Source organism: Phragmites australis, chromosome 1 (assembly GCF_958298935.1).
Source record: "Phragmites australis chromosome 1, lpPhrAust1.1, whole genome shotgun sequence".
In the NCBI taxonomy this organism is placed as follows: Eukaryota; Viridiplantae; Streptophyta; class Magnoliopsida; order Poales; family Poaceae; genus Phragmites; species Phragmites australis.
In genome coordinates, this window is record NC_084921.1 from 3813282 (window position 1) to 3839799 (window position 26518).

General features: G+C 46.9%; 1 protein-coding gene and 2 pseudogenes across 1 annotated transcript; 2 read left to right on the forward strand and 1 right to left on the reverse strand.

The window, feature by feature from the left end:
• Positions 1-715: 715 nt before the first annotated feature.
• LOC133922260 (phosphoacetylglucosamine mutase-like) lies at positions 716-4269 on the reverse strand (annotated as a pseudogene).
• Positions 4270-4954: 685 nt separating this feature from the next.
• On the forward strand, positions 4955-10699 carry LOC133930354 (uncharacterized; annotated as a pseudogene).
• A 2896-nt stretch (positions 10700-13595) lies between these two features.
• LOC133922332 (protein FLOWERING LOCUS T 1) lies at positions 13596-19982 on the forward strand. Its single transcript, XM_062367659.1, has 4 exons — positions 13596-14495; positions 14618-14679; positions 19481-19521; positions 19627-19982. The coding sequence occupies exons 1-4, from the start codon at positions 14301-14303 to the stop codon at positions 19848-19850; spliced, it is 522 nt and encodes a 173-aa protein (XP_062223643.1). The 5' UTR covers positions 13596-14300; the 3' UTR covers positions 19851-19982.
• Positions 19983-26518: the final 6536 nt, after the last annotated feature.

Below are 26518 nucleotides of genomic sequence, written 5' to 3' on the forward strand. Positions count from 1 at the left end.
CTCCTTTTTTCTGCGCTTCGCCCAAACAATCGTTTCCGTAGTTTTGTTTTGTGTTTTGCAATTTTTCTGCGTTTGATCCTGTGTTCATTTTTCTTCTATTATTGTGTTTTGTAGTACAGTAATTCTTTGCAGTCCAAATAGCACCCCACGTTGTTGACCGTTTAGTTCGTTGTTCTCTGTACTTTTTCCTGCCAACACGTGGGCCCGGTGCCCATGAGGCCGACATGTTAACATCGAGACCTGGCGTGTTTAGACTGGTTGCTTTGGCATTTCCTCTGGTCCAGTCGTCCAGATCGGCATGCATTTCTGTCCCATCACCACCTCCAAGCCCATATGTGTGGACTGACAGTTCACGGTTGTTTCTTGGAGATCTCGGAACACTAGCTGTTCTGTTCTATGCTGCATGTAGCGTGACGGGAAGAATTAGGTCCTGTTTGTTTCAATAGTAGATTGTGAAAAGTAGTTTATAGATTGTAAATTGTAAGAAGCTAGGTTGTAAAAAACTAGATTATGGATTGTTACAATCCGTGTGTTAGATTGTAATAATTCAGCTTTTCTAAACAGCTGTTTGTTTCAGCTTTTAGATTATAATCAGAATCCAGCTTTTACAATTCAACTGTTTATTTCAGTTTTTAGATTTTGATCACAAGCCAGCTTTTATAATCTAAAATTAACAGGACCTTACAAGGCAAAACTACACAAGTGCTATTATAAAAAACCCACAATATAAAATACTTGTTCCAGAGAGAACGTGTCTGAGCATATCATGTCCTGCTTGTTAGCAAACGCCAACATTAGTACATTACGCTGTTGAGCATAAAAAGGGCCACTGATTATGGCCTGAAAGAGATATTAGGTTCCAACAAGTTAGAGCAGGCAACTAAAAAAACCTCACTGCACAAACAGGTGCCAATAATAAAAGATATAAACCTGAAGCTAGGCTCTGGCTCTTCCGATTCTCTCTCTATCCAGTGAATCAACCAAGACAGTGCCGTCTTGTTAAGTACTTAGTTCTGCTGGCAAATGTTGAGAGGGCAACCAGCTGTAGTGCTTTGAGATAACGGCTCTCCATTTCTTTTTGTGATCTGATAAATGTCGGGTCCAGGATATTGTAGTTTGCAGCAACAATGATACATCTGTGCAAATTCCGTCAGGAAGCATGAGTGTTGCACCCGAATAATTCTGCAGTTCTTCAAATCTTTTATGATGTTTTGAGACAATAACCAATTGATATCTGCCATTGGCATATCGACCGTGAAATTCTAAAGTTTTGACCCACAGGAGGTCAAAGTAACAAACTAAACACAAATGGGATAATCCTAGAAAATTTAGTTGAGTCAAAATCGCAAACAAGACTGCAAATGGTTATCCAAGAAGGCGTTCAACATGGTGCACCACAGATTTTGCGAGACTATCAGCTGCCGCCTGTGTAGATGCCTCTGCATACACCGGTACCACATCTCCTGTCCCAGATGGACGCGCAAAGCATCGCCCGTGGGAATAGTTGGTTGCAGTGACGTCACAATTTGAATAACAATCACATTAACACGAGGTAAACTAGACTTTAACAGTACAAAACAGAACCATCACACTGCATGCTAAGATTAAGTTGGTTCTTACCGGTCTCCATATCTATCAATTCTTGCAAATTAGAAGGTTGACTAACTTTTGTTTCGGCGTCTGTTGTGCCGACAGCACTTCAATCTATAACTTTCACCTGAAAAACACGAACAGAGTTAAGTAATTGCATTATGAGCACATGGCTTTCCCATTATCTCAGTATAAGTATACTAAAGTCCTTCCACGAGAGACAAGTAGTTGAATGAAAAAAAAAGAAGTGAAATATTTATAAATTCTATCATCTCCAGTGAACATAAGATAACTAAAAAGTAAAAAAGAACTACAGTGAACATAAGATTAACCGAAAAGAACAGCTTACCTTCAGCTGTCTACTGGGTAAATCTCTGTATAGCTCACACCAGTTCTGAAATGACCATCCCTTATATTGCAAAATAGCCTCCACTAAAAGCAAACCACTCAGAGCATCACCTACTGACTGATTGATCAGCTGAGTTGCTGCCATCAATCTCATTGCAGCTTGATATTGTGCTGAACCTAGGAAGATCATTATGATCAGCACACCAACATAATAACTCATACAAGCACATCAAACAAAACGATAAGGAGCAAGAACCAATAGTAAGAGTTTACTAGGGGCAGCTTGAGAAGAGAGCTCGTTGCTTAATGACTCTAGTTGAGAGATAAAGTCCTCCGAGAATAGCAAAATCCCATGTCCGTTGGCTTCGAAATAGATACCGATGTCATACTCCAAAGCTCTTTTGTGCAGATATTTCACTCCTGTTGGAGTGAATACCACTTCAAGGCCAAGGCTCTTGAGAAATTTTGTCGATGCCCCATTTGCATAAGCTGTCTGGACTATGCCAAGTCTTGCAGGCAATAGTTTGTTTTCTTGACCACCAGTAATAAATAGGGCAAAAAGAGATAGTATCTTATCACCATCAACAAGGTCAACACTATTGTTGCTAGCGGATGACACACAGAAGTAGACGAGGCGATCAGCATCACCATCCAAACTAGCACACCTGAAATGCTAGAAGGAAATGGTAGGTTGACTAAAAAAAAAACAATGATAGACAAGCATCAAGCATGAGTAACATCCGCTCATCTCACCTGACACCAACATCATCAGGGCTAAACCCATGAGGAGTAACTCTCTTTTTGAACAAAGTCTGCACCACACATGTGATTAAGTATCCCTTCTCCTTCCTTACCTGAATTCCTCACAATAATAATATTTAGGCCTGAAAGCTCCGTCTTTATTTGTTCAAGCTTCACCCCACCAATACCATTTGCTCCATCCGCAATTAGTTTCTTGCCTAGATCATCCCCACCTTTATCTTTTGGTACTAATTCCAACAAACACCTGACGGAATTTGATGTTAGAAACTCATTGGAGAACTCACTAGTAGCTCTCCAGAGCCAAAAGCAGCAGGGAAATGAGTAGAAAAGAACCTGAACGAGTGGATAAGTTATGTAAAATAATCTGACTCGGAAGCCTTGATGGCTTTGTTTTTGCTCCGGACCATCCAATGAAGTTGAGGAGTGGTCAAAATTCCCATATCAATTGCGCGTGCACCAACTATCGCATTTATCCCCTTGGTGAAAGTGAGTGATTGCTCCAATCAGGTTGAACTTGCAAATTAACTGTTATATGTACAAAAGAAAGGGAGTGGAGAAACGGATCGACATGGTATACCTGCAGTGCGGCATTGAGGAGGTACTCTCCAGTTGGTCTGGTATCTCTGCCAAGCAGCACTTGCGCTGTGTGGTGTCCTCCCAGTGGAATCCCCTCGTCCTTCGCAAACCGAAGCACCAGCTGTGAAGAGAAGAAATGGTATCTCTTACATTTGCATAAAAGGCAGAAAATAACAGCCATTCGTTTGGTTGTTGAATGGGATTTGGATGCTCCCTCAAGCATTAGTATGATTTGTTACTCCTCAAAACAAGTGCTAGTATTTATTTGTGTGAGAGTCAGTTTGTGCAACGGATCCTGCATCTTAATTACCTAGTACAACGAAGATGAGGAGTAGAAGCGGATTGATCCCTTACCTGAAGGAGGGCGTCGGCGAAGGGCTCCCAGTGCTGGGCCATCATGCCGCCGTCGGGATCGGCGATCTTGACGCCGTTGTCACCGACGCGGTTGTGGGAGGCGGTGATGACGAGGCCTACGGCGGCTCCGGAGAGCTTGATGGAGCGGAGCGCGGCCAGGATGCCGGCGCGGCAGACGGCGGGCGCCATGGTGGTGCCGTCGGCGCGGAAGCCCGCTGTGCCATAGGAGAATCTGCAGCCTGCGGCTCTGATCCCATCTCAGTCTCATCTGTGTGGATTGCGTTGGTGATGCAGCAGTGTGAAGCAATACATACCGTTTGGGAGAGGGAAGCGGGAGGCGACGGCGAGGAGGAGCCGGTCCTGCTCCTGGTTGCCGGCCATGCCGTCCTCCAACTCCTGCTCCTTACTGCAGCGTACGAGGAGGGGATAGCTCGGATCTAACGCCGTACGTACGTGGAGTAATACAATACGAGGGGCTCGCCGGCGGGCGTCGGGGGCGACGCAGATGGCGGCGACGGGGAGCAGCGAGCCTCTCGAGTCGTGCGTCTCGATCGGAGGAGAAAGAAGGGGATAGAATATAGATCCTTGGATTGAAATCCGACAGCTATTCAGACAAAAAAAACACAACAGACTTCACTCATTAGGTGACTTCAAGTGAGTCTGAGTCACATGAACAAAGGTTGAATAGTTTAGATTTGGTGTCACAGTATTTAATAAACAGTGAAATCGTGCTACAGTACTAAAGAACAGTAACTGCACTACAGTAACCGACTGCAAAGTAGTGTTCACCCAGACTCAGTTTACTGTGTATATTTAACTTCACACGGCTCAGGTCAGAGGATTTTAATCCGGTATTCAGACCCTCACCGTCTTAAACCTCATCTGAAAATACAACCCACGTGTTCTTGCACACGCATGCACCGTTTATTTCTCATATTTAATATTTATCTATTTCTTCATTTTTTTAATCTATTTTAGAATTTTTATTTACTCTTTTAACATAAATTTTAATGTAAACAAATCGTCGTGATAATTCATACATCCGCATAACATAATTTTCGTGTTCAAACCGCGCCACTCCCGAGTCCAGTTCGTGCCCCTACCAACCTCCAATTCTCCGCTTCTTCTTCCACATAAATCCTGCCAGCGTATGAACTGATCATCTTGCCATTCCTGCATGCTAATCTTTGAAGTAGGATCCTATCCAGCTCATATAAAGTAACGAGTCATCAGTCGCGTGTGATCCATTCGTTTCATCAGAGAAGCGAGCTCTGAAAGTTTTGATCCGGCATGCAGCATATTTTGGTCGTCTCGTGTGGAGAAGATGAAGTACTTGGTGGTGACTGGCGGCGTCCTGAGCGGGCGCTAGGGAAGAGCGTCGCCGCCAGCAACATCGGCGTCGTCCTCAAGGCCTGCGGCTTGCGCGTCACCTTCATCAGGATTGGCAATTTCTTCCATGTCTTTCTTATCCATCTACTTCGATCTCTTCTGGCACTTCACTCCTAGCTCTTTGCTGTGATTGCTTTGTCTTATCTGTTTTTCTGAATGCACCATCTACAGTGTTAGGGGGTTTAGGTGTCCTGTTTACCTATTGATTATCACATCAAACTTACAGTGATGCTGTTTGTTCAGTGAGATGTTACGGATCGGGATTCCTGATTTCAATTTTAATGTTACCGTAATTTTATCATTAACATATGGATCTAACCTGACACATCAATGATGAATGATGAAGTAGGGATCTCATCTAGATGAAAATCTAAAATTAAATAATATACACGATCGTATTTGTCGAAATAGATAACATATAATTGTATTTATAATTTTAATATCCGTACTATGTAAGAAACTAACAAATAAGACATCACATTATTAGTGACGGGTCTAATAAAGATGCGTCACTAATGTCCCTTCTAATCGAGATCAGATATAGACCCATCACTGATGATAATAGTGATGGATTAAGTTGTAGCCTGTCACTAATGATAAGGTCATCAGTGATGGATCGTCCTAGGTCAGTCATTAGTGACGGATCAACTTGTAATCTATAACTAATGAACAACTCCAGTCACTAACGACGGTATTCGCAAATATTTTTTATTTTTATTTTATTTTTCTCTTATTTTTTCTCACATCAGCAGTATTAGAATAGAAACCATTGTATATTTCTGCTCAAGTTTGATGTAAGGTGTGGCGGATATGGACACAAATGCGCGTTTCAAAAACGGTGCAGAAACCTCTGGGGCGAGAACTCAATCTTCCAAGCCGTTTTTGGCCTCAAAAAATTCTCCGAACCCGATAAAGTTGGAGAGAAACAGATGTAACTTCTTTTAGATATCCGTAGAGTAAAAAAACGTCAAAATTATAGTCCGTATGCAAAAGTTATACCCGTTTTACCGAATGCACTCCAGGTCACGTATCAAATTATAACCCTCGACGAAATTTGACAAAATTAGTCATTAGTAACAGGTCATAGTTATGACACGTCACTAATGACTTTCGGCAAAGAAATTTAAAATAATAAAATATCGGGTTTCTATCACAACTATGTGATAGTAGAGTTAGTAAGGTGGGTACACACGTGAGGAGGAGGTCGCGAGTTCGATTCCTATGGAACGCAAGGAAAAATGTGGCTTGTGAAGCATATAGGATGGGTCTGCGTTGGGATGGCTCGGGTAATTTTTTTTGACTTTTTTCGTATCTAAAAAATATGAAAAATATTCATCGGTTATTAGTGACGAGTCAATATTACAGCCCGTCACTAATGTTCAGTCAATAGTGACAGATCACGATTATGACCCGTCACTAATAATTGAATATTAGTGACGAATCACGGTTATGACTTGTCACTAATGACATGATAAGAGTGACGAGTACGGAACCCGTCACTAATACTGGTTATCACCCATAATTAATAATTTTTTTCACGTAGTAATTCGACACATCATTTACCGAAAACTAACTTTCGGTACACCGTACATCAAAAAACGCGAGCCTAGCCATGTTCGGCACACGAAGTGCAGAATATGACACTGTAACACATATTCAGCACATTATATGCTGAAAATAAAGTGTATTTGTCACACGAGGTACCAAATATGGCACTGTAGCCCATATTCGGCACCTCATATGCCGAAAATCAGGTGTATTCGGCACATGAGGTGCCGAATATGCTGAATATGGCCTGTACCGATACATGAGGTTCCGGTATAAAATGGCAGCATCAAAGTGTCCGTAGCCGGCACAGACCATATTCGGCACATGAGGTGCCGAATACGGCACTGTAGCCCCATATTTGGCACCTCATGTGTTGAATACACCTGATTTTCGGCATATGAGGTGCCAAGTATGTCATATTCGGTACCTCGTGTACCGAATATGTCATATTCGGTACCTCGTGTGCCGAATATAGCCGGGTCCGTGTTTTTTCGACGTACGGTGTACCGAAAGTCAGCTTTCGGTAAATGAGGTACCGAATATAGATGCTTAAATTGTAAATACGACGATATGTTATCTATTTCGGTAAATACGATCACGTATATTGTCTAATTTTGGATTTTGCCGCTCCAAGTTACAATGTATTCGGTTCTACTTTGTCACTATGCCTACCGCGGAAAATTAAATTTCCTTGTTCAGAACTGTTTTTTTCCAACGAAAATTTTGCTTTCTCCATTTTTTAGCTAAATGTTGCTTGAAGCCTTTTAATTGCCAATTTTTCCCTGTACTTGGTGACACATGTGATTTATTTCACATGCTTTTCTCTGATTACTAGTGTCATATTCACCTACCAGTTCCTGTTCTGTTAACATGCATGCATGCAGATCCATATTTAAACACTAATGCTGGAAAGATATCTCCTTTTGTGCACGGGGAGGTCTTTGTTTTGAACAATGGCAGCGAGGTAAAGAGCAACATCAACCTGTGGCTCCGTGCTACTACAATACTCCTGTCATGGCATCAGTTAGACAAGTTACTGTAGTGGCGATATATTTTTGGATGAATGCTTTCTTGAGTGATGCTAATCCACAAAAATTCGATAAGAACGAGGTTTTCTGCTCTTCCAGGATGATAAATCATAGTATTGTAGGTCGACATCAATCTTGGAAACTACGAGAGATTCTTGGTTGCTGAATTAACCGGAGACAAACAGCCGGCAAGATCTATCAGGCACTGAACCTGTCATGTTCTATGCAAATTGCCCCGTGTGCAGATTTCTTATCGGTTTTCTCAGATGTGGCGTGTCCTCCTATTATTCTTGCACTATGTGATAGATAAGGAGAGAAGAGGTGATTATCTAGGGAAACAGTTCAGGTTTGTCGGTACTCATGAAGTACCTATCGTAGTTGCTGCACTGTCATATATACAGAATTCTCATGGAAGTTGTTATACGTCTTTTTCTGAACCTCGTAAGGTTGTATCTCACATTACGGATGCGATACAAGAATGGATCAAGCGCGTCGCATTGATACCTGTTGATGGAAAAGAAGGCCCGCCCTGATGCTTGTATCATTGAGTTAGGAGGAACAATAGGTTTGCGAATTTGGATACAATTTCCGGGTCATTTGGTTTTTCGATAATGAGAGCTTTATTAACTCTTACAATGTTCATTTGAGAAATGAAAATTATCCTTAATTATGCAGGAGATATCGACTCGAGGCCATTTATCGAAGTGCTGAGCCAGTTTTCACATCGAGCTGGTGACATTCTTGTCTAGATTTTCGGTGGCTTGGCGATTTGCAGATAGTTGCTTGGACTAATTGGCTACCTCTTGTTTTCAGGGCCTAACAATTTTTGTTTGGTACATATCAGTCTTGTCCAGCGGCGGCGGCCCCCCTCCTCCTATCTTTTCCTTTCCTTTTCTTCTCTCCCCTCCTCCTTTCTCCTCCCCTACTGGTGGATCCTTCTCCGTCGTGTGGTGCTTGCTGAGTCGTGATCCTCTCACCGGATCCGCCCCGGGTTGGTCGGATCGAGCCTCCCGCCTGTCGGATCTATGTCCTGGCGGTTTGCTCGCTGTGGTTTTGCGCCTCCGTTGTGCTCCCCGGTGGTCGATGGGTGGGCGACCCCGTGTGCTCCCAGTTGGTCCCTGATCGATCCGGCAGCGGTGCCAACATGTTTGGTTGGTGGTCCTGACCAACTCCACATTGACATGTCGGTGGTCTACGATCCTGACCTGCTCTTGCACTCTGTCGCCATCAGGATGTTCACTTTCGGTCGACGTGTCATCGGTTGCCGCGGGCGTGTCGTTGCGGTCTGTGTCTACTTGCTGTTCTACGCCAAGCCGAGCCACCCCTCTCTGCGCGGCCTACTGGGTTGCAGTGGCGGCTGTTTGGTCGCCGATAGGCACAGTTCCTGCAGAGGTTGTGGTCGCGCTTCGTGGTGTGGTGGGACGGCGACCGTGGGAGGCTGGGTTTGCGCCCCTCCTTCCGGGGTCCTCTCATGGGCACGCATGGCAGATCTAGCGGCCAGTAGGCCCTAGGTGTCGCCAGTTTAAGTGGGCACGGGTACGTGCCTACCTGCATTTTTCTGCACTGAGTCGGGCCACACCCCCCCCCTGAGCGGCTTTCTAGGTGGTGGTGCGGATGGCTTTCTTGCTCGCCGTATGACCATCGCTCAGTTCGACGGCCTTGTTTGGGTCCTCACTGGTGTGCTTGTTCGGCCGGCTGGACCACTTTTTGTGCATGTTTCCAGGGCGGAGAGACGTGAGCAAAAACTCTGCCTGGCCTGCCGGTGCAAATGTCGTTGACACCCTCAGGCGTCATTCCCTCCTTAGAGGTGGCATTTTTGCATCTTCTCCATCCTAGATGCTTCTTCAGGTGAAAACCTTGTCTGAGTGTCTGGATTGGCGACGGTGGCATTGATGTCATTAGCTTCCTAAAGACATCACTTCGAGAAGCCCCTGCTCTCTTCAACTAATCCACCGGCTTCTTTTGTAGGTTTATCCCTACATCCTCGATTCACAACAACTCTTCTTTCTGGATTGGTGCTTCACAACATTGATTTGGTCCAATACGCTCTTCTCTGAAGCGACATGCTGCCGACTTATGTATTGGAGAGGTGCCACGTGGGAGTAGGGCTCCGCCGACCGAGTTGCATCGTGAGAGCAGGGCTCCACCAAACTGAGTTATGAGGGAGAGTTTGGTGGTTAGCGCGCGAGTAGAGTTGGATTTATCTTGTTTGTTGTTTGATTGTGTTTCTTGGTGTGAGCGTCGTCTGTTGAGGTGAGGTCGTATTGTTGTTTTGGGGTAAAATATCAGTTTTTCTCTTTGAAACCGTACATTTGTTAAGTTTTTTGGCATGATTTCTCTTATAAACTAAATTAATTCTGTTTTTCTTTTTAATATATACTCGGCTCAAGCTCTAGCTCACCGTGAACTTTCAAAAAGAAAAATGTCAGTCTTGTCCCTGTTATAGACATCGTTGGGGAACAGGTAGAACATGATCGATATTTATAGTTTGCTTTTCAGTTTTCAGTAAGACATTTGTTTTCCTGAAAATCAATCATATTGGGACACTTATTTATTTTACTATATCTGAAAAATGCAGAAAACTAAGCCTACCCACAGTGTTCAAAGCCTCCGAGAGCTTGGATTGACGGCAAACGTTACAGCTTGCCGTAGCACAACAGTATATCGTTTTTGTTCTCTTGTTTCAGTTACACGCTTAACGTCCATCGGAGCATCAAATTTTAATAGTATTAGTACGCTGCCTTGATTCTATGATTTGCAGCCTCTGAATAAAAATGCCAAAGAGAAGCTTTCACAGTTTTGCCATGTTCCGGTACGGGAATATGAATCTTCAGCATTCTTAGTTTTTATCTGTGTTTTGGATTGACTCGTCAAACTATGTTTTCAGGTTGAATGCATTGTTAGTTTATACAATGTTCCGAATATTTGGCACGTCCCTTCGCTTCTAAAAGTGTGTTCTACCTTCCATCTTTCTTGTACCAAATCTGATGAAGGGTCATGAAGTTATTTTGGGATGCTTAGGACTTGCACGGTTAGTCGTTAGAATTCTCTGGAACAAAATTCTCATTTCCATTTGCAATATGCAGCTTAACTGTGGAACCTAAGTTGGATGAGTGGATGAACAGGGCTAGAACATGTGACCAATTGCATGTTCCTGTATGTTCCATCCACTGTATCTTCCATCTTTCGTAGTACCTCTGTCAAAATTCAGTTTATCACACTATCTATTCCTTTCCTATTTCATTGGAGCACAAATTTATGCAGGTCAGAATAACAATAGTTGGAAAATACACAAATCTTTCCAAATGCGTACCACTCCGTCCTCGAGGTGAACGATGAACTTGGGCAACTAGTCCACTGCAGCGTCGTCTCTTTCACCTCTTATCTTAGAACATGCTTAGCAGACTCATCAGTTCGCTTCAGACATTTGGATATGACCTGTGATACATATTGGGTACTGAACGAATCCTGCAGTACTGGCCGGAGCTGCCTTGGCACCCGTTTTTTGAGAGCGTTGAGTTCCATCCGGAGTTCAAGTCCAGGTCAGGCAGACCCTCTCAAGTCTCAGGAGCTGCGCTAGCTGTGGGTGCGCACGTATGGCTTATTATGACTGTTAATTTATGTGAAGTTTTTAGTAGAGGGATAAATAAAAAAAATCATAGAGTCAATGAAAGAACCAACATACAAATAACTATCAAATAGTAAAAATAGACGGATGAGATTAGACATGTGTATAAGTAATGTGGAGTTGTCATTTCCGCGCTAATGTATGTCCAAGTTCATCGCGGGTGCATCTGCATCAAAGCCACCAGTACAAACTCGCGTCCTGCTTCTAAGCACTTCTTCTTCTCCCCTACCGATTGCTTGTATTTGCATCGTATATAGTAAAGCATAAGAAAAGCTGTGTACTAGCCTGCTGGAGCCTTTGAAGCATATATAGATTCAGGTGCTCTTGGTTTGTTTTCAAATAGATGTGTCAAAATGATAAAGGTATACGCTAAACTACTTCTTTCAAAGGGGAGTGCTTGCCTAGCCGAGTAATATTATGTTATAGCGGAATATCGGCGTGGTATTTTCTTTGGAAAAAGAAAATTCTTACGAGAGAACACGTAGATTGTTTTAACCTGGAAATTTTGTGAGAAACTTTATAGTTAATTTACCCGTATGGTTTAGGCCGATTATTTTGTTTCCCAAGTCCATCAAGGGCCTTAGATTTTGCATGGAACGGCTGTACGGAATGAAACAGTAGCTCGTCGTCGCCAGGGCTAGCTCGACGATCGGGTACACCGCGCGCTGTCAGACAGAGGCGAGGCGTGGCGTGTGGTTCATTCCCTGTGGTGCGTGCACAGCTAGTAGTGCTGCCCAAGTTGGTCCTTGGCCCTGCCAAGATCTTGTTTCCTAGCCCAAAATCTGCACAGCTAGTAGTGCTGCCCAAGTTGGTCCTTGGCCCTGCCAAGATCTTGTTTCCTAGCCCAAAATCTGCCCGTGCGCCAGACACGTACGTCGACACCCCATTGGCACGCACGTCTCGACTCACGCACGCGCGCACACACGGATACTTGTCGCGTGCGTCGCGCAGGACAGGCACTGCGGTCACTTGCGCTGCAAAGGAAGCCACACTGACCGACCGATGCATGCATGCATGCATGCGGTCTTTTCTTTGGTCGGACGTGACGCTTCCACTATGTGAATTCAGATTCTGCTGCTACGACAGTCCAAGGAGAGCCTGCAGGGGCCAGGCCTGCAACTTCACGTATGGTTCTGTCTCACCGTGCTACGTACTTGCAACGTGCGTGGCCACCGTATCTGCTACACGTTTTAATTTCACTGTTGAGATCCTGATACGTTCCAATGCAGGTGATGAGAAAATTATGTATGTCCAGCGCTGCGCACATGAAGAATCATGCAATGCAGCCGTCCCAAATAAAACTTGAAATCGCTAATTGTAGTTCCAGGTAAAACTTATCAAGTTATGATTTCTCTGCCCCGTAGCGCCTACTCCTCTTTTTCTTTTTCTTAAACGCCCTTCTATTCAGTCATAGTATGTAAAACTGAAGTTTATTTTCTGTTACTTTGGTAATATAAAAAGGAATACCCTTTTCGAAAAAAACCATAATTTTTTTGTTGCGTGTTTCAAACCTCTGTTGATAGTTTAAAACCACATTTTACCGTATAACTCTGTCCAGACAACTAACAGTAGCGAAGCAAGTGGTACGGTACCTAATTGATAGTTTTAGACTACTGCTTAGTTTTTTTCTTAACTTAATTAAATAGGAGTAAATCTTTAATTTATTTTTTAAATTTTGAATCGCCCTAATGATCTAATAATACAAAACTTGTATCCCTGTAGATAGGGACAGAACTTCTTAGGACCAAGGTGAGCCATGGCCCCCCGCCCTCCGGCTCCTGCCTAGCTAGGAACATAGTCCTCCCTGTAATCTTTTCTAAACTTGGTCCTCCTGCAATCTTTTTCATTTGCTTGACCCTGCAATCTTGTTCCAGCTCCGCCACTTGTAGCATACACGGCCTAGATCAAATTTGTAGTAAGAAGCCGGGATGGAAGCCGCCGCAGAGGATCGGTCGACACGACTTTTTACTGTGCGGGCAAGGAAGGGTAAATGGCTGGCGCGCGTCGACGTGTCGATGTCCCGGACGTACGGGAGTCCAGATCCGGCGTTTTACCGCGTGTTGACGGGCGGGTAACTATTAATTGCCGCCGAGAACAGGACGGAGAGAGGAAAGCTAAGTCTGGCCAATGGGAACTCGACAGAAGGGGAGCGACATGATGGCCGCTGAGAGCTACGTGCAGTGCAGTGGCGGTGACGAAAAGGACGCCCCGCCCCGCCCTGCCCTCACACCTCTCCACCAATCCGCTGTCTCGTCAGTCACCTCACGCACACACAAACACACGCCTCGGCTCGCTGAAGATATGCTTGGACGCATGCATTATATGCCTGCCAACTGAAGCTGATACAAGCGAGCACCATGCACTCTGCACTTGAACAGGTAGCATTCTCGTCTGGTAGTATATACGAATACGAGTGCAGAAAAATCGGTATATTATATGGCACAGGCCGGGAGCTTGGGTCTTCGCCGGCTGAATGGAACAGGAGCCCTAGCTAGCTACGACGCATGCATATACCGCATAGCCCCCGCGCGCGACCAACGGAGGAGTGCAGAGGGAAGGGAGGGAGACTGCCTTGTGATGTGTCTAGATGTATCCCCGGCCGGCCTATCGATCCTATCCTGCACTGCCCGTCCTTGCTTTCCTAGACGAGCTAGGAAACGGCAGCACAGGCTCGGATCTTTTGAGCATTTGACCCAGCCGGCTCCCCCCTTTCAAGTCCCAAACACGACTCCTCGCCTCGGCAGCAACAAGCAGAGCCGGATGGACGGACGCCGCGCCGGCCGGCCGGCCGATTCCCACTCGCCTCGCCCCGCCCCGCCCCGGTGGCGATCGACAGCACCAGTCCAATCAGATCACCCGGGCCCCGCTGCTTCCGCACGGAAGCTGCCTTGCCTTGCCTAGCTGAGCTAGCCAGCTAGCTAGCTCGCGTGAGCGAACAGCCAGAGGCCACCGCTCGCTCTATAAGTAGGCGCGAGCGACAAGCCAGAGCTGGTCGTGGTGCAACGCGTGCGCGAGGGCGAGGGCGAGGCGATTATTGGTGGGCGGCTTCTGCGCGCGCGGAGTCGGAGGGAGGCGGCATGCAGCGGGGGGATCCGCTGGTGGTGGGGCGGGTGATCGGCGACGTGGTGGACCCCTTCGTGCGCCGGGTGCCGCTGCGGGTGGCGTACGCCGCGCGGGAGATCTCCAACGGCTTCGAGCTCAGGCCCTCCGCCATCGCCGAGCAGCCGCGCGTCGAGGTCGGCGGACCCGACATGCGCACCTTCTACACCCTGGTACACGTCCCGTAATTATATCCATTCTCTACTAGCAGCTAGCTAGGATCATCAGAGCAGCTAGCTAGCTAGCTCTAGCGTATGAACACTCCAAATTAATCAACTGCTTAATTATTTTGCAGGTGATGGTGGATCCGGATGCTCCAAGCCCGAGCGATCCCAGCCTCAGGGAGTACTTGCACTGGTGAGTGCGTGATCGAATGCCTAGGATACTACTGTTTGAGATCCATCGATCAAACACGCATCAGCTAAGTGTTAACTCATCTAATTCCGATCCACCTCAGTACTGCCAAATCTGGACCTTCGTGCAGGAAGCAGGATCATTCATACTCGAATTCTGTCTGCAGATTTGATTGCATGCCAAGATCACGGCTATGTGATTTAGCTCTCTTTCCATTCTTGTCTCTTTCATGGAAGGACACAACACTGTCAGCATCTTATCCATATCTAGCTCATCATGTCGTACGGTGCTGTGGGATCCTCCAATCCCAGTTAGATCATACGTACATAGAACAGATTGCGTAAGCCAAGATACCATTTTGTTAATAACTTGGAGCATTTTTTTAAGGGAAAAAATAATAAATTAGCAGGTAGACTCATAAAAAATAGTGATAAGTCCCTGTAATAATATCTAAACTCACGATTTTTTATGTTCAATTCTAAAATTTACCACGATCCGTATTCCATCGACACAAGAACAATCATTTCAAGGATCATGATCCAAACAATATGTTAACATGGAAAGTGCAACTTTTTGACAATTAGAAGAACAACTATCAGCTGCTCATAATCCAATTATAATCCTAGTGATGAATGAAATGCATGACCTTTCACCCCGTAAGACATCAGTAATCTTCCCAACAACTAATGGCGTGTTTGGATATTCTCAACAGCTAGGGGTCTGTTTGGATAAGAAGGATTTAGGTCTAAGTTTGCACAAAATCGTAAATATATATCGATCTCGAGTTCCTCGAGTATTCTTCCTCATTAAACACCCCCTCAGTGACTTTTGCATCAACCATTGGATCAGCTGAGTTGTGAAGATATGAAGAAATGTAGCATCCTCGATGTGCCATGTCCCATTGTGCCCGTACTCCTTGAGGTTTTTCTGTTGTAAAATATGTGATCTAGTGCCTTTGTTTGTATATAGTTATGAACTAAACTTAATAGCATTTCATCACTAGCTAACACTAAATATTTCCGATGGTTATAAACATAATCCCAAGTAAAGACATTAACTAATTGCCCTGATCGCAAAAGTAATATCAAATATTTCTTCAATGCGTTCTTCCATGGATCAGATTATCGGAATGTCTATCTATCTGAAAATTTTAGTATATATTTTCATAGCTGTGGACAGAACCCTGGAAGATGTTGATGCATGTTATTGTCACATAATATGATGTCGCCAACTAAAGCATAGTATTTAATTAGGTGCATTATCAAATATTGATGCATGTTTTTTGCCTATTCCTAACGTTTTTTTCAGACTTTATTCCTAACGGGTGTGTTCTTCCATGGATCAGATTATCGGAATGTCTATCTATCTGGAAATTTTAGTATATATTTTCATAGCTTTGGACAGAACCCTGGAAGATGTTGATGCATGTTATTGTCACATAATATGATGTCGCCAACTAAAGTATAGTATTTAATTAGGTGCATTATCAAATATTGATGCATGTTTTTTGCCTATTCCTAACGTTTTTTTCAGACTTTATTCCTAACGGGTGTTAATCGTCTAGGAAGCATATTATCAAGAATTTGGTAGTGTGCAAGGCCTCCCAAAATCATTTCATCAAATACCTTGCAAATGTATCAGATAATAATATATCCATACTATTTGTAGGAAAAATGAAGAGGATAATCTATATATAGAACCCTATAGCATTAGTGTGTCCTCCATCAATGATTTGTTGGACACGTTTGAAATGCCTAAACCATGAGTAGGCGTGTCAACTAGTGCACAGATTCATTTTCAGGAAAACATGTGTATAGATGGCATGGAAAGATAAATGAGCATACAATCACACAAGAATACCAAATGCATATTGAACTCTTAAATTGAAGCTAAAAACACAAGATTGAGGCATATATATATGTATATATATATATACATGTATATATATATGTATATATATATATATGTATGTATGTATATGTATATGTATATGTATATATGTATATGTATGTATATGTATATATGTATATGTGTATGTGTATGTGTATGTATATATATATATGTGTGTGTGTATAACCATTTTACCTTCTATAGACCCTTCTCACCCATCATTTTTCTCTCTTCAATCCGACTGATAGAATTAGGTTAGAGTGCTTTTTTTTTTTTGCGGAGAGTGGCGTGTGCTAATTTGACTATAAACCTACTAATTTGACTTGTAGATAACTAATTGTAGTGAAAAGTTGTAGGATTGATGTAGTGTCCTCCATCAATGATTTGTAGTAAAAAGTTGTAGGTGTCTCAACAATTTCTTATGAAATAGATGATCTTCTTCTATTTTGATCACCCAACGCACCTCAATCCTTGAGCAGAAGCAAAATACTCAGATAGACAAAGCAAGATGAAAAGTTTCAAGTCAATATGACTCATCGGATGAAATATGAGCCATATGTTTCATTCAAGACTATTCCATATGTCATTGTGTCCAAAAACTCGCAACTTTGAAGATGGATAAAACAAAGACAAGATCATCGCACAAGTAAACTCTTTAAGATGATAGTCTAGAGGCAAGGGAATTCAAGACTCCATCACATATACATGTGAATGTGAATTCTATGCCTCTAGCATCAAGAAGAACAACCTCCTAAGGTGTTGAAATTTCAGCCCAAAAGAAAAAACGAAAATCAACAACAAAACACCGAGAACTTGCAAACTTGCAAGGGAACAATAGAAGAAAACTAGAAAGAGGGGAACTCAAGAATATGCAAAAATATAAACTTCATTACTCAAAGAGGTTAATCCTATTTTAAACGGATTACAAGCTTTTTCCTTCACAAAAACTCTAACCTATTACAAGGCTAAGACTATTCTCTTCTCTCCTCAAAATCTATCACTAGGCTCTTCCAAATGGCTGGTTCAAGTCCTCCCATAGCCCTATTCCTCTATTTTTAGATCTAGAAAATTTGACCGCTAAGTTTCCTAACTTTTTCCCAAAATATCCATCTCTTGTAGTACACTCCTAACTACCACCGATGACATTTTGATCTATTTTCTTCTCCATTCATTAGAAGGCCGCGGCGTTCTCATGACTTAGCTTTGTCTCAATGTAAGCTTCGCGATGATACCACGTGGACCTCTAGTCCTCCCACGGTTTTGAGGTCAAACTACGAAACCCTAGCACGCTTCTCAAAGCATGACTAGTCACCACTTGCTTCACCTCAAGCTAGTGCTCTGATGTCGACACGTGTCCTTCATCTTGCAATCTTGACCGCCGATAACTCTCTCTCGCTCCCAATCCCTCAGGTCGCCTTATCACTTGCACCGACATCCTCTTCACTTGACTATCAACATGCCGTCTTCATCAACCTTCATCTCATACCTTGCTTGACCTCCATGTGTACCAATAGGATCGCTCTCGACTCCGCCCAGCCTCCTTGATCGTCTAGCACCAAGCACCCCGCTTGACCCCGATCACTCGCCGTCAACCGTCAAGTTGCATCCATCACCTGCGCACCATGAGATAAGCAAACATGTTTCTTCAAACCATCTCCAAATTCATTATATATTAGTCAAAATCTAAATGCACAATTCAAAGCTTATCCAGAAAAAATCGAGAACACTTTTTACCAAGTTCAAGCTCATTTTACCAAAGTCAACAGTTTTTTACTTTCTCTGGAAAATGCTTCAGTGTTCTCATTTTCTTAACACCGGACCATCCGATGAGCATTTTACCAAAAGTCAATAGTTTTTACTTCTTTGAAAATAAGATCCGGTGGAAGCCTCTGGTGTCCACAACCCAAACAACGGACCATCCGATGTTCAAAGCTTCATTTTCCTTTGAAAAATTTCTTCTCTGCAACAAATAGTCCGGTGTTCACATCTTCAGAGCACCGAACCATCTGGTGAGCTTTTTACTGAAAGTCACAAGATTTTACTTCATTCTTTAGCTTTTTAGTGTTCAGCATCGGATCATCTAGTGAAGCCATTCTTTTCAGTGTCAGATCATTAGATTGAGGGTAAAAACTCTAGTTCTGAGGTAAAAGCTTTGGCTCTGAGGTAAAATCATCAAATCAACTTAAGCAACCTTCAATCACTCATCAGAAATAATCCAAGTTACATTTCAACTTGGTTTCTCAAAAGTAAAGAACAAAACAAGCTACAACACTTTTAAAGAGAGTGCCACAAATGAAAAGCGAAAATTTTCAGTGACGAAAGGATGATTTAGGACCTATTAGTGGGAAATGTAAGCTTAACCTTTATATTATTTTTGCTTCAAGATTTGCAAACTCTTTTCTTCAGAACCAGTACTAAAGCAGACTATATTTGTTCAGGTTTTGTTTTGCAAACTCAATCTGCAAGGCACCAACATATCTTGATGCACAAATTATTTCAAGTTATCCGGAGTACACTTCCTTTGTGGCAGAGGGGTTGGCTCACCACTAGCTAATTTGATTTTTAACTGTACAAGACGAAATTTAAGGCAATAATTCAGCTAACAAAACTTTTCACCTGAAACACACAAGATTTTTTTATCAGTGGGCTAATATCATCTCTATCACAACCTGTAAATGCAATTGTGCAACTACAACATCATGCGAGTAGTAAGCCTGGTTAGTATTATGTTTTGTCACACGTATACTACGTACTGTAGATTTCCCGGGACAGTCCACTTCAAACATATTAACTTGCAGTTTGAAAGAAAACTATTAGCTTGGCTACGATTTCTCATGATCTGATAATCTCGTACGAAGATGTTTTTTCACTTACGTGTATGCTAAATCAAATCTACTTTGATCTGCTAATGCAGGCTGGTCACCGACATCCCGGCGACCACAGGAGTTTCTTTTGGTACTGACGATGAACTATTGTCACAGTAAAATTTGTTTTTGACAAATATGCCGAGGTCTATCACTATATAGATGCTAATTTGAACATTCATACTTGAACGCATAGGGACTGAGGTTGTGTGCTACGAGAGCCCACGGCCGGTGCTCGGGATCCACCGGCTGGTGTTTCTGCTCTTCCAACAGCTCGGCCGGCAGACGGTCTACGCCCCGGGGTGGCGGCAGAACTTCAGCACCCGCGACTTCGCCGAGCTCTACAACCTCGGCCCGCCGGTCGCCGCCGTCTACTTCAACTGCCAAAGGGAGTCGGGAACTGGTGGGAGAAGAATGTGAACTCTACATAATATGGGTGGGATTATATGCATGATTGGTATACACGCACGCCAAAATTTATGGAGAAAAAGAACTGTCAGATGAAGTATATGGTTTCATTTATCAATTACTGATATACAAGTCTTTGTTGAATAGAGTGTTCCAATTTGTCAAGGAAGTTTGGAAACAGCATATTTGATAGTTCTGGCAAATTGGCTTGGGTATAACTGCACTATATTATGCATACGGTGGTCTCGGTCTCCCTCTTAAGAAAATATGGTTGTCACTGTTGTAATATTCATGTTACCACACAATAATCAAATAATGGTACCGCTCCGCTCTACTTAACTGATGATTGCATATATAACTTAGGAACCCTGCTCTCTTTATACTCCCTCCAGTCAAAAATACTTGTCGTTTTGTCAAAATACAGTCAAATTTTTAAAACATTGATCACTAATAGCTTCCAAAATATTTAGTTTGAAAATATAAAAATCATACGTGTAGATTTATCTTTAAAAATACTTTTATAATATTATATTTTTATTAGATATTATAACTATATTCTAATAGAAAATAATATGTGACAAAACTTCTCATCACTAATAGGCCTGTAGGCCCATGCCCCCATGACCTAGTTTAGGTAAGTGCCCACATTTTAGCCCATTAGATAAGCCTATATTATAACATTTCTCCTTAGATATTTAAGCCATCATTGAGCTCACATTCTATAGAACGCCGGATTACTTTTAAGATTGTGGTAATGTTGCTATGGAGTGCAACACGCGGTTTGCACCTAAGGTGGAGAAAATCATATCCAGAAGTAGGAACAAGACACACTTTTATCGAGCCAGGATCTACAACTTGACTAGTAATGAATTCGAGGTCATGTGCCATCGCATGTATGCTTCAAGTTATAGTGTAGGGGATACCATGCAGCAATATCAATTTAGAGCTCACGAGGTGAAGTGCGCATGCAATAAACCAAAATTGCATCATATATCGTGCTCCCATGCCTTCGCCGCTTGCAAGGATATGGGCGGTAACGATGGATCACAATACATATCATTGTACTTCACGATTGATGCATTGAGGGGCACATGGCTTGCAAAGATGCATTTCTTCAACATCGGAAGCAGCTACAAAGCGATTAAGGGGCCTAAGTGGGTATCTGTCGGTGAATCAGGAACCAGGGGTCCCAGAATCCCGAGGCTGGGCCAGCAATCTACCACGTGGCGCCTTCCCGCGGGGTTCATCTCCGCGAGGTACGAGAAGACTAAGTCCCGGGAGGGGGTGCTCGGGACCATGAATAGTGGTCCCCGAATACCCGAGTTCCCTGATGATCTGCGAAGACTAAGTGCCGGGAAGAGAGTGCTCGGGGTCATGAACAGTGGCCCCCGAGCACCCAAGTAGCCCGAGGACCCAAGGAAGGTAGTTCCGGGAGAGAGTGCTCGGGGCTGCGAACAGTGGCCCCCGAGCACTCGGTTCCCCGGGGATCCGAACAGTCAATTCCGGGAGAGAGTGCTCGGGGCCGTGAACAGTAGCCCCCGAGCACTCGGTTCCCCGAGGACAGAGAGAGTGCGTTTTCGGGAGAGAGTGCTCGGGTGTGTGAACAGTGACCCCCGAGCACTCGGTTCCTCAACGGCCTAAGAAATCCTTCGTCAGTGGCCTCCACAAGGGTCCAGCGGTGAGGTGTCAGCCTGTGAAAGGCCCGATGCCGCATTTAAGAGGGCGCGTGGCCTGTCACCTCCAACTGCTCCTGCCACACTCGGTGTCAGTCCCTGCCACATTCTGGCAGAAGGGCGTGGGGACATTTAATGCACGGGTCCCATCCCGCGTCATCCGGTGCGCCTCGGGATAGCATCGCAAGGCCCGAGGCACCCCGCCTGCCACCCTGCTGTGTTAGACGAACAAGACCGGGCGGGCACACCGGGCTGTTCTGCGGCTGCCCGGTGGGCCCTCTCCACGACGCCCGTTGCCAGCGCCATCATGACGACCGAAGACAGGGCAGGGGGCACGTTTTCAACCCCCCGTCATGTCGCGCAGCAGCCCATCATGACCGCTTTTCCATTTAGGGTGCCTTGGAACTCGTGCCCTCCCTTTCGGGGCACGTTACCGCCGGCGGGTATTTAAGAGAGCCGACGGGCACGGACAAAGACAACTTTTCAGAGAACTCTCAGAGGCCGGATCGAGCTCTCCAGCGCTCAGTACGACACTCTGAGAGATTGAGGAACACCTTCGTACAAGCACATAAGCTGAGACCACCGAAGAACAAGGAGCCTGAAGCTCTAGGATAGACAAACATTCTTGTAACCAGCAACATTCCTAAGAGACATTCTTAAGGCATTTATAGCATCCACACAGGAGTAGGGTATTATGCTCAGTGCGACCCGAACCTATCTAAAAATCCCTCTAGTGCATTTACTGCATCCTGCATTAGATCATTCCACCCCATCTGCCATCGCATTTAAATCCATTTATTTCTCCCGCAAACATATTCAGAATCATCCCCCATGCTGAATCTCAAAAAGGGGTCCCTCAGGATCCCTGCGATAGGAGTTCACCCTCCGACAGCTGGCGCGCCAAGTAGGGAGGTTGCATCCCTGAATTTGTTTGTTTATTTTTTCCTGCAGAAAAAATGGCAGGTGGCCATCGTCTCCGGCGCACCGGCTCCAGCTCCAGTGAGGAAATGGAGCCCCTTGCGCAGGAGGCCCCAGTCGCTGCTGCTCCTCAGTAGCAGCCATGGTTCGCACGCACGGCGCTCCCCTCTCAGGGGGACCATGGCGCTGGGCCCAGCAGGGCCGTCGCCATCGTCGCTAGCGCACCACCTAACCCTCAGCAGGCGGCAGAAACTCATGCCGCCAGATCCACGTCTGGACAGCGCCGGGCGCCGTTGCGGCGTAGGCTCGCCTTTGGCGAGGCCAGTCCTGGAAGTGCGCTGCTTGCGGCACAAGCTCTCCTCAGGCACCCGCCAGTCCAGGCGGTGGGGGAAACCCTAGAAGGCCGCTGGCTCCAGGAGGTGGCCGCCTTGGTCGGCACGGCTCACCGTCAGGTGCTGACCGAGAGTTCTCGAGCTACCTCCCACCGGCGTAGCTAAGACCGACCCATCGTCAGGTGGCGATCAAACCGACCGAGGGGCCTCCAAGCGGAGTGCCGCCCCCCTAGCCACTACCAGAGCTCAAGGCCTCCGCTTGCACCTCAACGAGCGGAGGGCCGTCGAAGATGCACGTGTTACCCTCGAACGCCAGTGGGAATCCCAGCATGAGGCCGAAGCCGAGGACCAGGCCTCCTCCATGCCGGCCCATGACCGCCGGGGCTCCCCGGCTCACCGAGGTTCACCGCCTAAAGGCGCTGCCCGCGTCGCAGGGTACGGCACAGACTGCCGTGCCTTCACCAGCGAGCTCCGCCGGGTCAAATGGCCCACCAAGTTCCGACCAGAACTGCCGGAGAAGTACGATGGGTCCATCGACCCTGTCGAGTTCCTCCAAATCTACACCACTGCTGTCCAAGCGGCTGACGGCAGTGAAAATGTGATGGCCAACTATTTTCATGTCACCTTGAGGGGCTATGCCCGCTCTTGGCTTATGAACTTACCCCCAGGATCTATCGGCTCCTGGGATGATCTTTGCCACCAGTTTGTGGCAAACTTTCAGGGCACGTTCACGCGCCCCGGCCTGGAGTGCGACCTCCACGCCATCAAACAACAGGAGGGGGACACGCTGCGGCGCTTCATACAGCGCTTCAGCCAGGTCTGCAACACCATCACGCGGATAACCCCCCACGCTATCATTGTCGCATTCTGGCAGGGTGTCCGCGATGAGCGGATGCTCGAGAAGCTAGGCACGCACGAAGTCAAAACCACCGCGGAACTCTTCGCGCTGGCTGACAAGTGCGCTAAGGCAGCGGAGGCTCGGGCATGGCATGTTCTGCGTCCTGAGCATCCCGCCGCCGATCAACCAGGTCCTTCCCGCTCCGACAGGCGGGAAAAGAAAAAGAGAAGGAGGCGCGAGGCTGTCCTCGTCGAGCTGGCTCAGGGCCCCGCCCATGGGCCAGCACAGGAACCCGACTGCCGGCCAGCTCACCGGGCGACCGCCGACAGAAGGCCCGCTCCTGCGAGGGCTCCGGCCCGAGCCCCTCCCAGGGCTCCGGCTCCCACGAGGGCTCCCGCTCCCGCAAGGGCCCCCGCTCCCGCGAGGCCCGAACCGGGGAAGTGGTGCCAGATCCACCAGAGCAAGTGGCATGACCTCACGGAGTGCCGCACAGTCAAAGGTCTCATCGAGCAGCACCAGAGGGACCGCGAGGAGCCCCGCAGGGGTGGCGACGACAGAGCCGCCCCCGACAACCAAGAGCTCAGCTTCCAGGAGCCTGAGCACACCGTCGCTTTTATCGACGAGGGCGCATACACGCCCTCCTCCCGCCGCAGCGTCAAGACCATGCGGCGCGAGGTTTGCTCGGCGACCCCGAGCACTGAGGCCGCAAGGCCCCTGAAGTGGTCGGACGGCCCGACCATGTTCAGCTTGGCCGATCACCCCACCAGTACTGCAGGCGTGGGGCTACTACCCCTAGTAGTGTCCCCCACCATCTGCAACGTAAAGGTCAGCAGGGTGCTGATCGACGGGGGTGCAGGCCTGAACCTCCTCTCCAGGGAAGCCTTCGAGTAGCTGCAGGTGCCTTCCAGGCGCCTAAAGCCGTCGCTCCCCTTTTACGGGGTGACACCCGGGCACTCCCTGCCCCTTGGGTAGGTCGAGCTGCCCGTGATATTCGGGAGCCGGGATAACTTCCGGACGGAGAACATCATCTTCTACGTCGTGGAGCTTCCCCTCCCCTACAACGCCATCCTCGGGCGCCCAGCGCTCGCTCGGTTCATAGTGGTCACCCACTATGCATACCTCACGGTCAAGATGCCGGGCCCTGCGGGCCCCATCTCCGTGTCCGCCGAGACCGACAGCGCCGTCTCCTGCGCCAAGCAGTTATACTCGGCCTTGGTCTCAGCTTGGGTCGAGGTCGAAGGTCAGTCAGGGGGCCCGGGACCCTCTTCATCCAAACCCCAACTCACTACCGACGCCTCCGTTCCAACGAAGGAGGTGGTGGTGGGCGACGACGCTTCCCAGGTCGTCCGAATTGGCGGTGACCTGGGCGGCAAATAGGAAACCGCGCTCGTCGCCTTCCTCCGGGATAACATCGACGTGTTTGCATGGCAGCTGTCCGATATGCCCGGGATCCCTAGGGAGGTGATCGAGCACCACCTGGCTGTGCGCCCGGACGCGCAGCCGGTGAAGCAGAAAGTCCGGCGGCAAGCGCCCGAGCGCCAGGAGTTCATCCGGGAGCAAGTAAGTAAGCTCCTTGACGCCGGCTTCATCTGAGAAGTCCTCCACCTCGAGTGGCCGGTGAACCCAGTCATCGTCCCGAAGGCCAACGGCAAGCTCCGCATGTGCGTCGACTACACCGACCTAAACAAGGCTTGCCCAAAAGATCATTTTCCTTTACCCCGCATAGATCAGATTGTAGATGGAATCGCGAGGTGCGATCTTTTATATTTTTTAGATGCAAACTCTGGTTATCACCAAATTCGGATGTCCATAGAGGATAAAGAAAAAACTTCTTTTACCACTCCGGTGGGGACTTATTGCTATGTATCGATGCCATTCGGTTTGCGCAACGCTGGGTCATCTTTCCAGCGCGCTGTGCGTATTACCCTTGATTCGCAGGTTGGCCACAACGTCGAGGCTTACATCGACGATCTCGTGGTCAAATCCCGAGATCGCGCCACCCTGCTTGAAGATCTGGCCGGGACTTTCAACAGTCTCCGCACTACCCGCTTGAAGCTCAACCCCGAGAAGTGTGTTTTCGGGCTGCCCGCGGTCAAGCTCCTCAGTTTCTTGGTCTCTAGCCGAGGAATCGAGGCCAACCCAGGGAAGATCCGGGCCATCGAGCAGATGCGACCCCCGGCTCGACTCAAGGAAGTTCAGCGCCTCGCCGGCTACATGGCAGCCCTCGGGCGCTTCATTTCCAAGCTCGGGGAGCGAGGACTCCCCCTCTTCAAACTCCTGAAGAAAACCGGTCACTTCGATTGGATGCCGGAGGCCGAACAGGCCTTCCGCGATTTGAAGAAAAATCTCACCTCGCCGCCCGTACTAGTGGCCCCCTCCAAGGGCGAGCCACTACTGCTCTACGTCTCGGCCACTCCTCAAGTAGTGAGCATAGTACTGGTGGTGGAGCGTGATGAGTGCTCGGGGCAAGGTGTTGGGTTCCAGCTCCCAACTGCCCCTGAGCACTCCCCAGTCCTCGTGGCTCCCCCCGAGCAGGGGGTCGAGCCCGAGCACTCGGCTCCTCCCGACCAGGGAGTCAAGCCCGAGCGTTCAGCCAGCCTCGACCACTCCGCCGAGCTCAGGGGCTGTGACAAGCCCTCGGGTGAGACCGCAGTCCGGGCCCGCCGTGTGCAGCGGCCGGTGTTCTTCGTCAGTGAAGTGCTCCGAGACGCCAAGACAAGGTACCCCCAAGCCCAGAAGCTGCTTTATGTCGTGCTCGTTGCTTCCCGGAAGTTGCACCACTACTTCCAGGCACACAAGGTCTCGGTGGTTACCACGTATCCATTGGGGCCGATCCTCCAGAACCGAGAAGGCACCGGGCGTATCGTCAAGTGGGCGGTGGAGCAGGCAGAGTTTGATCTGCACTTTGTCAGCCACCAG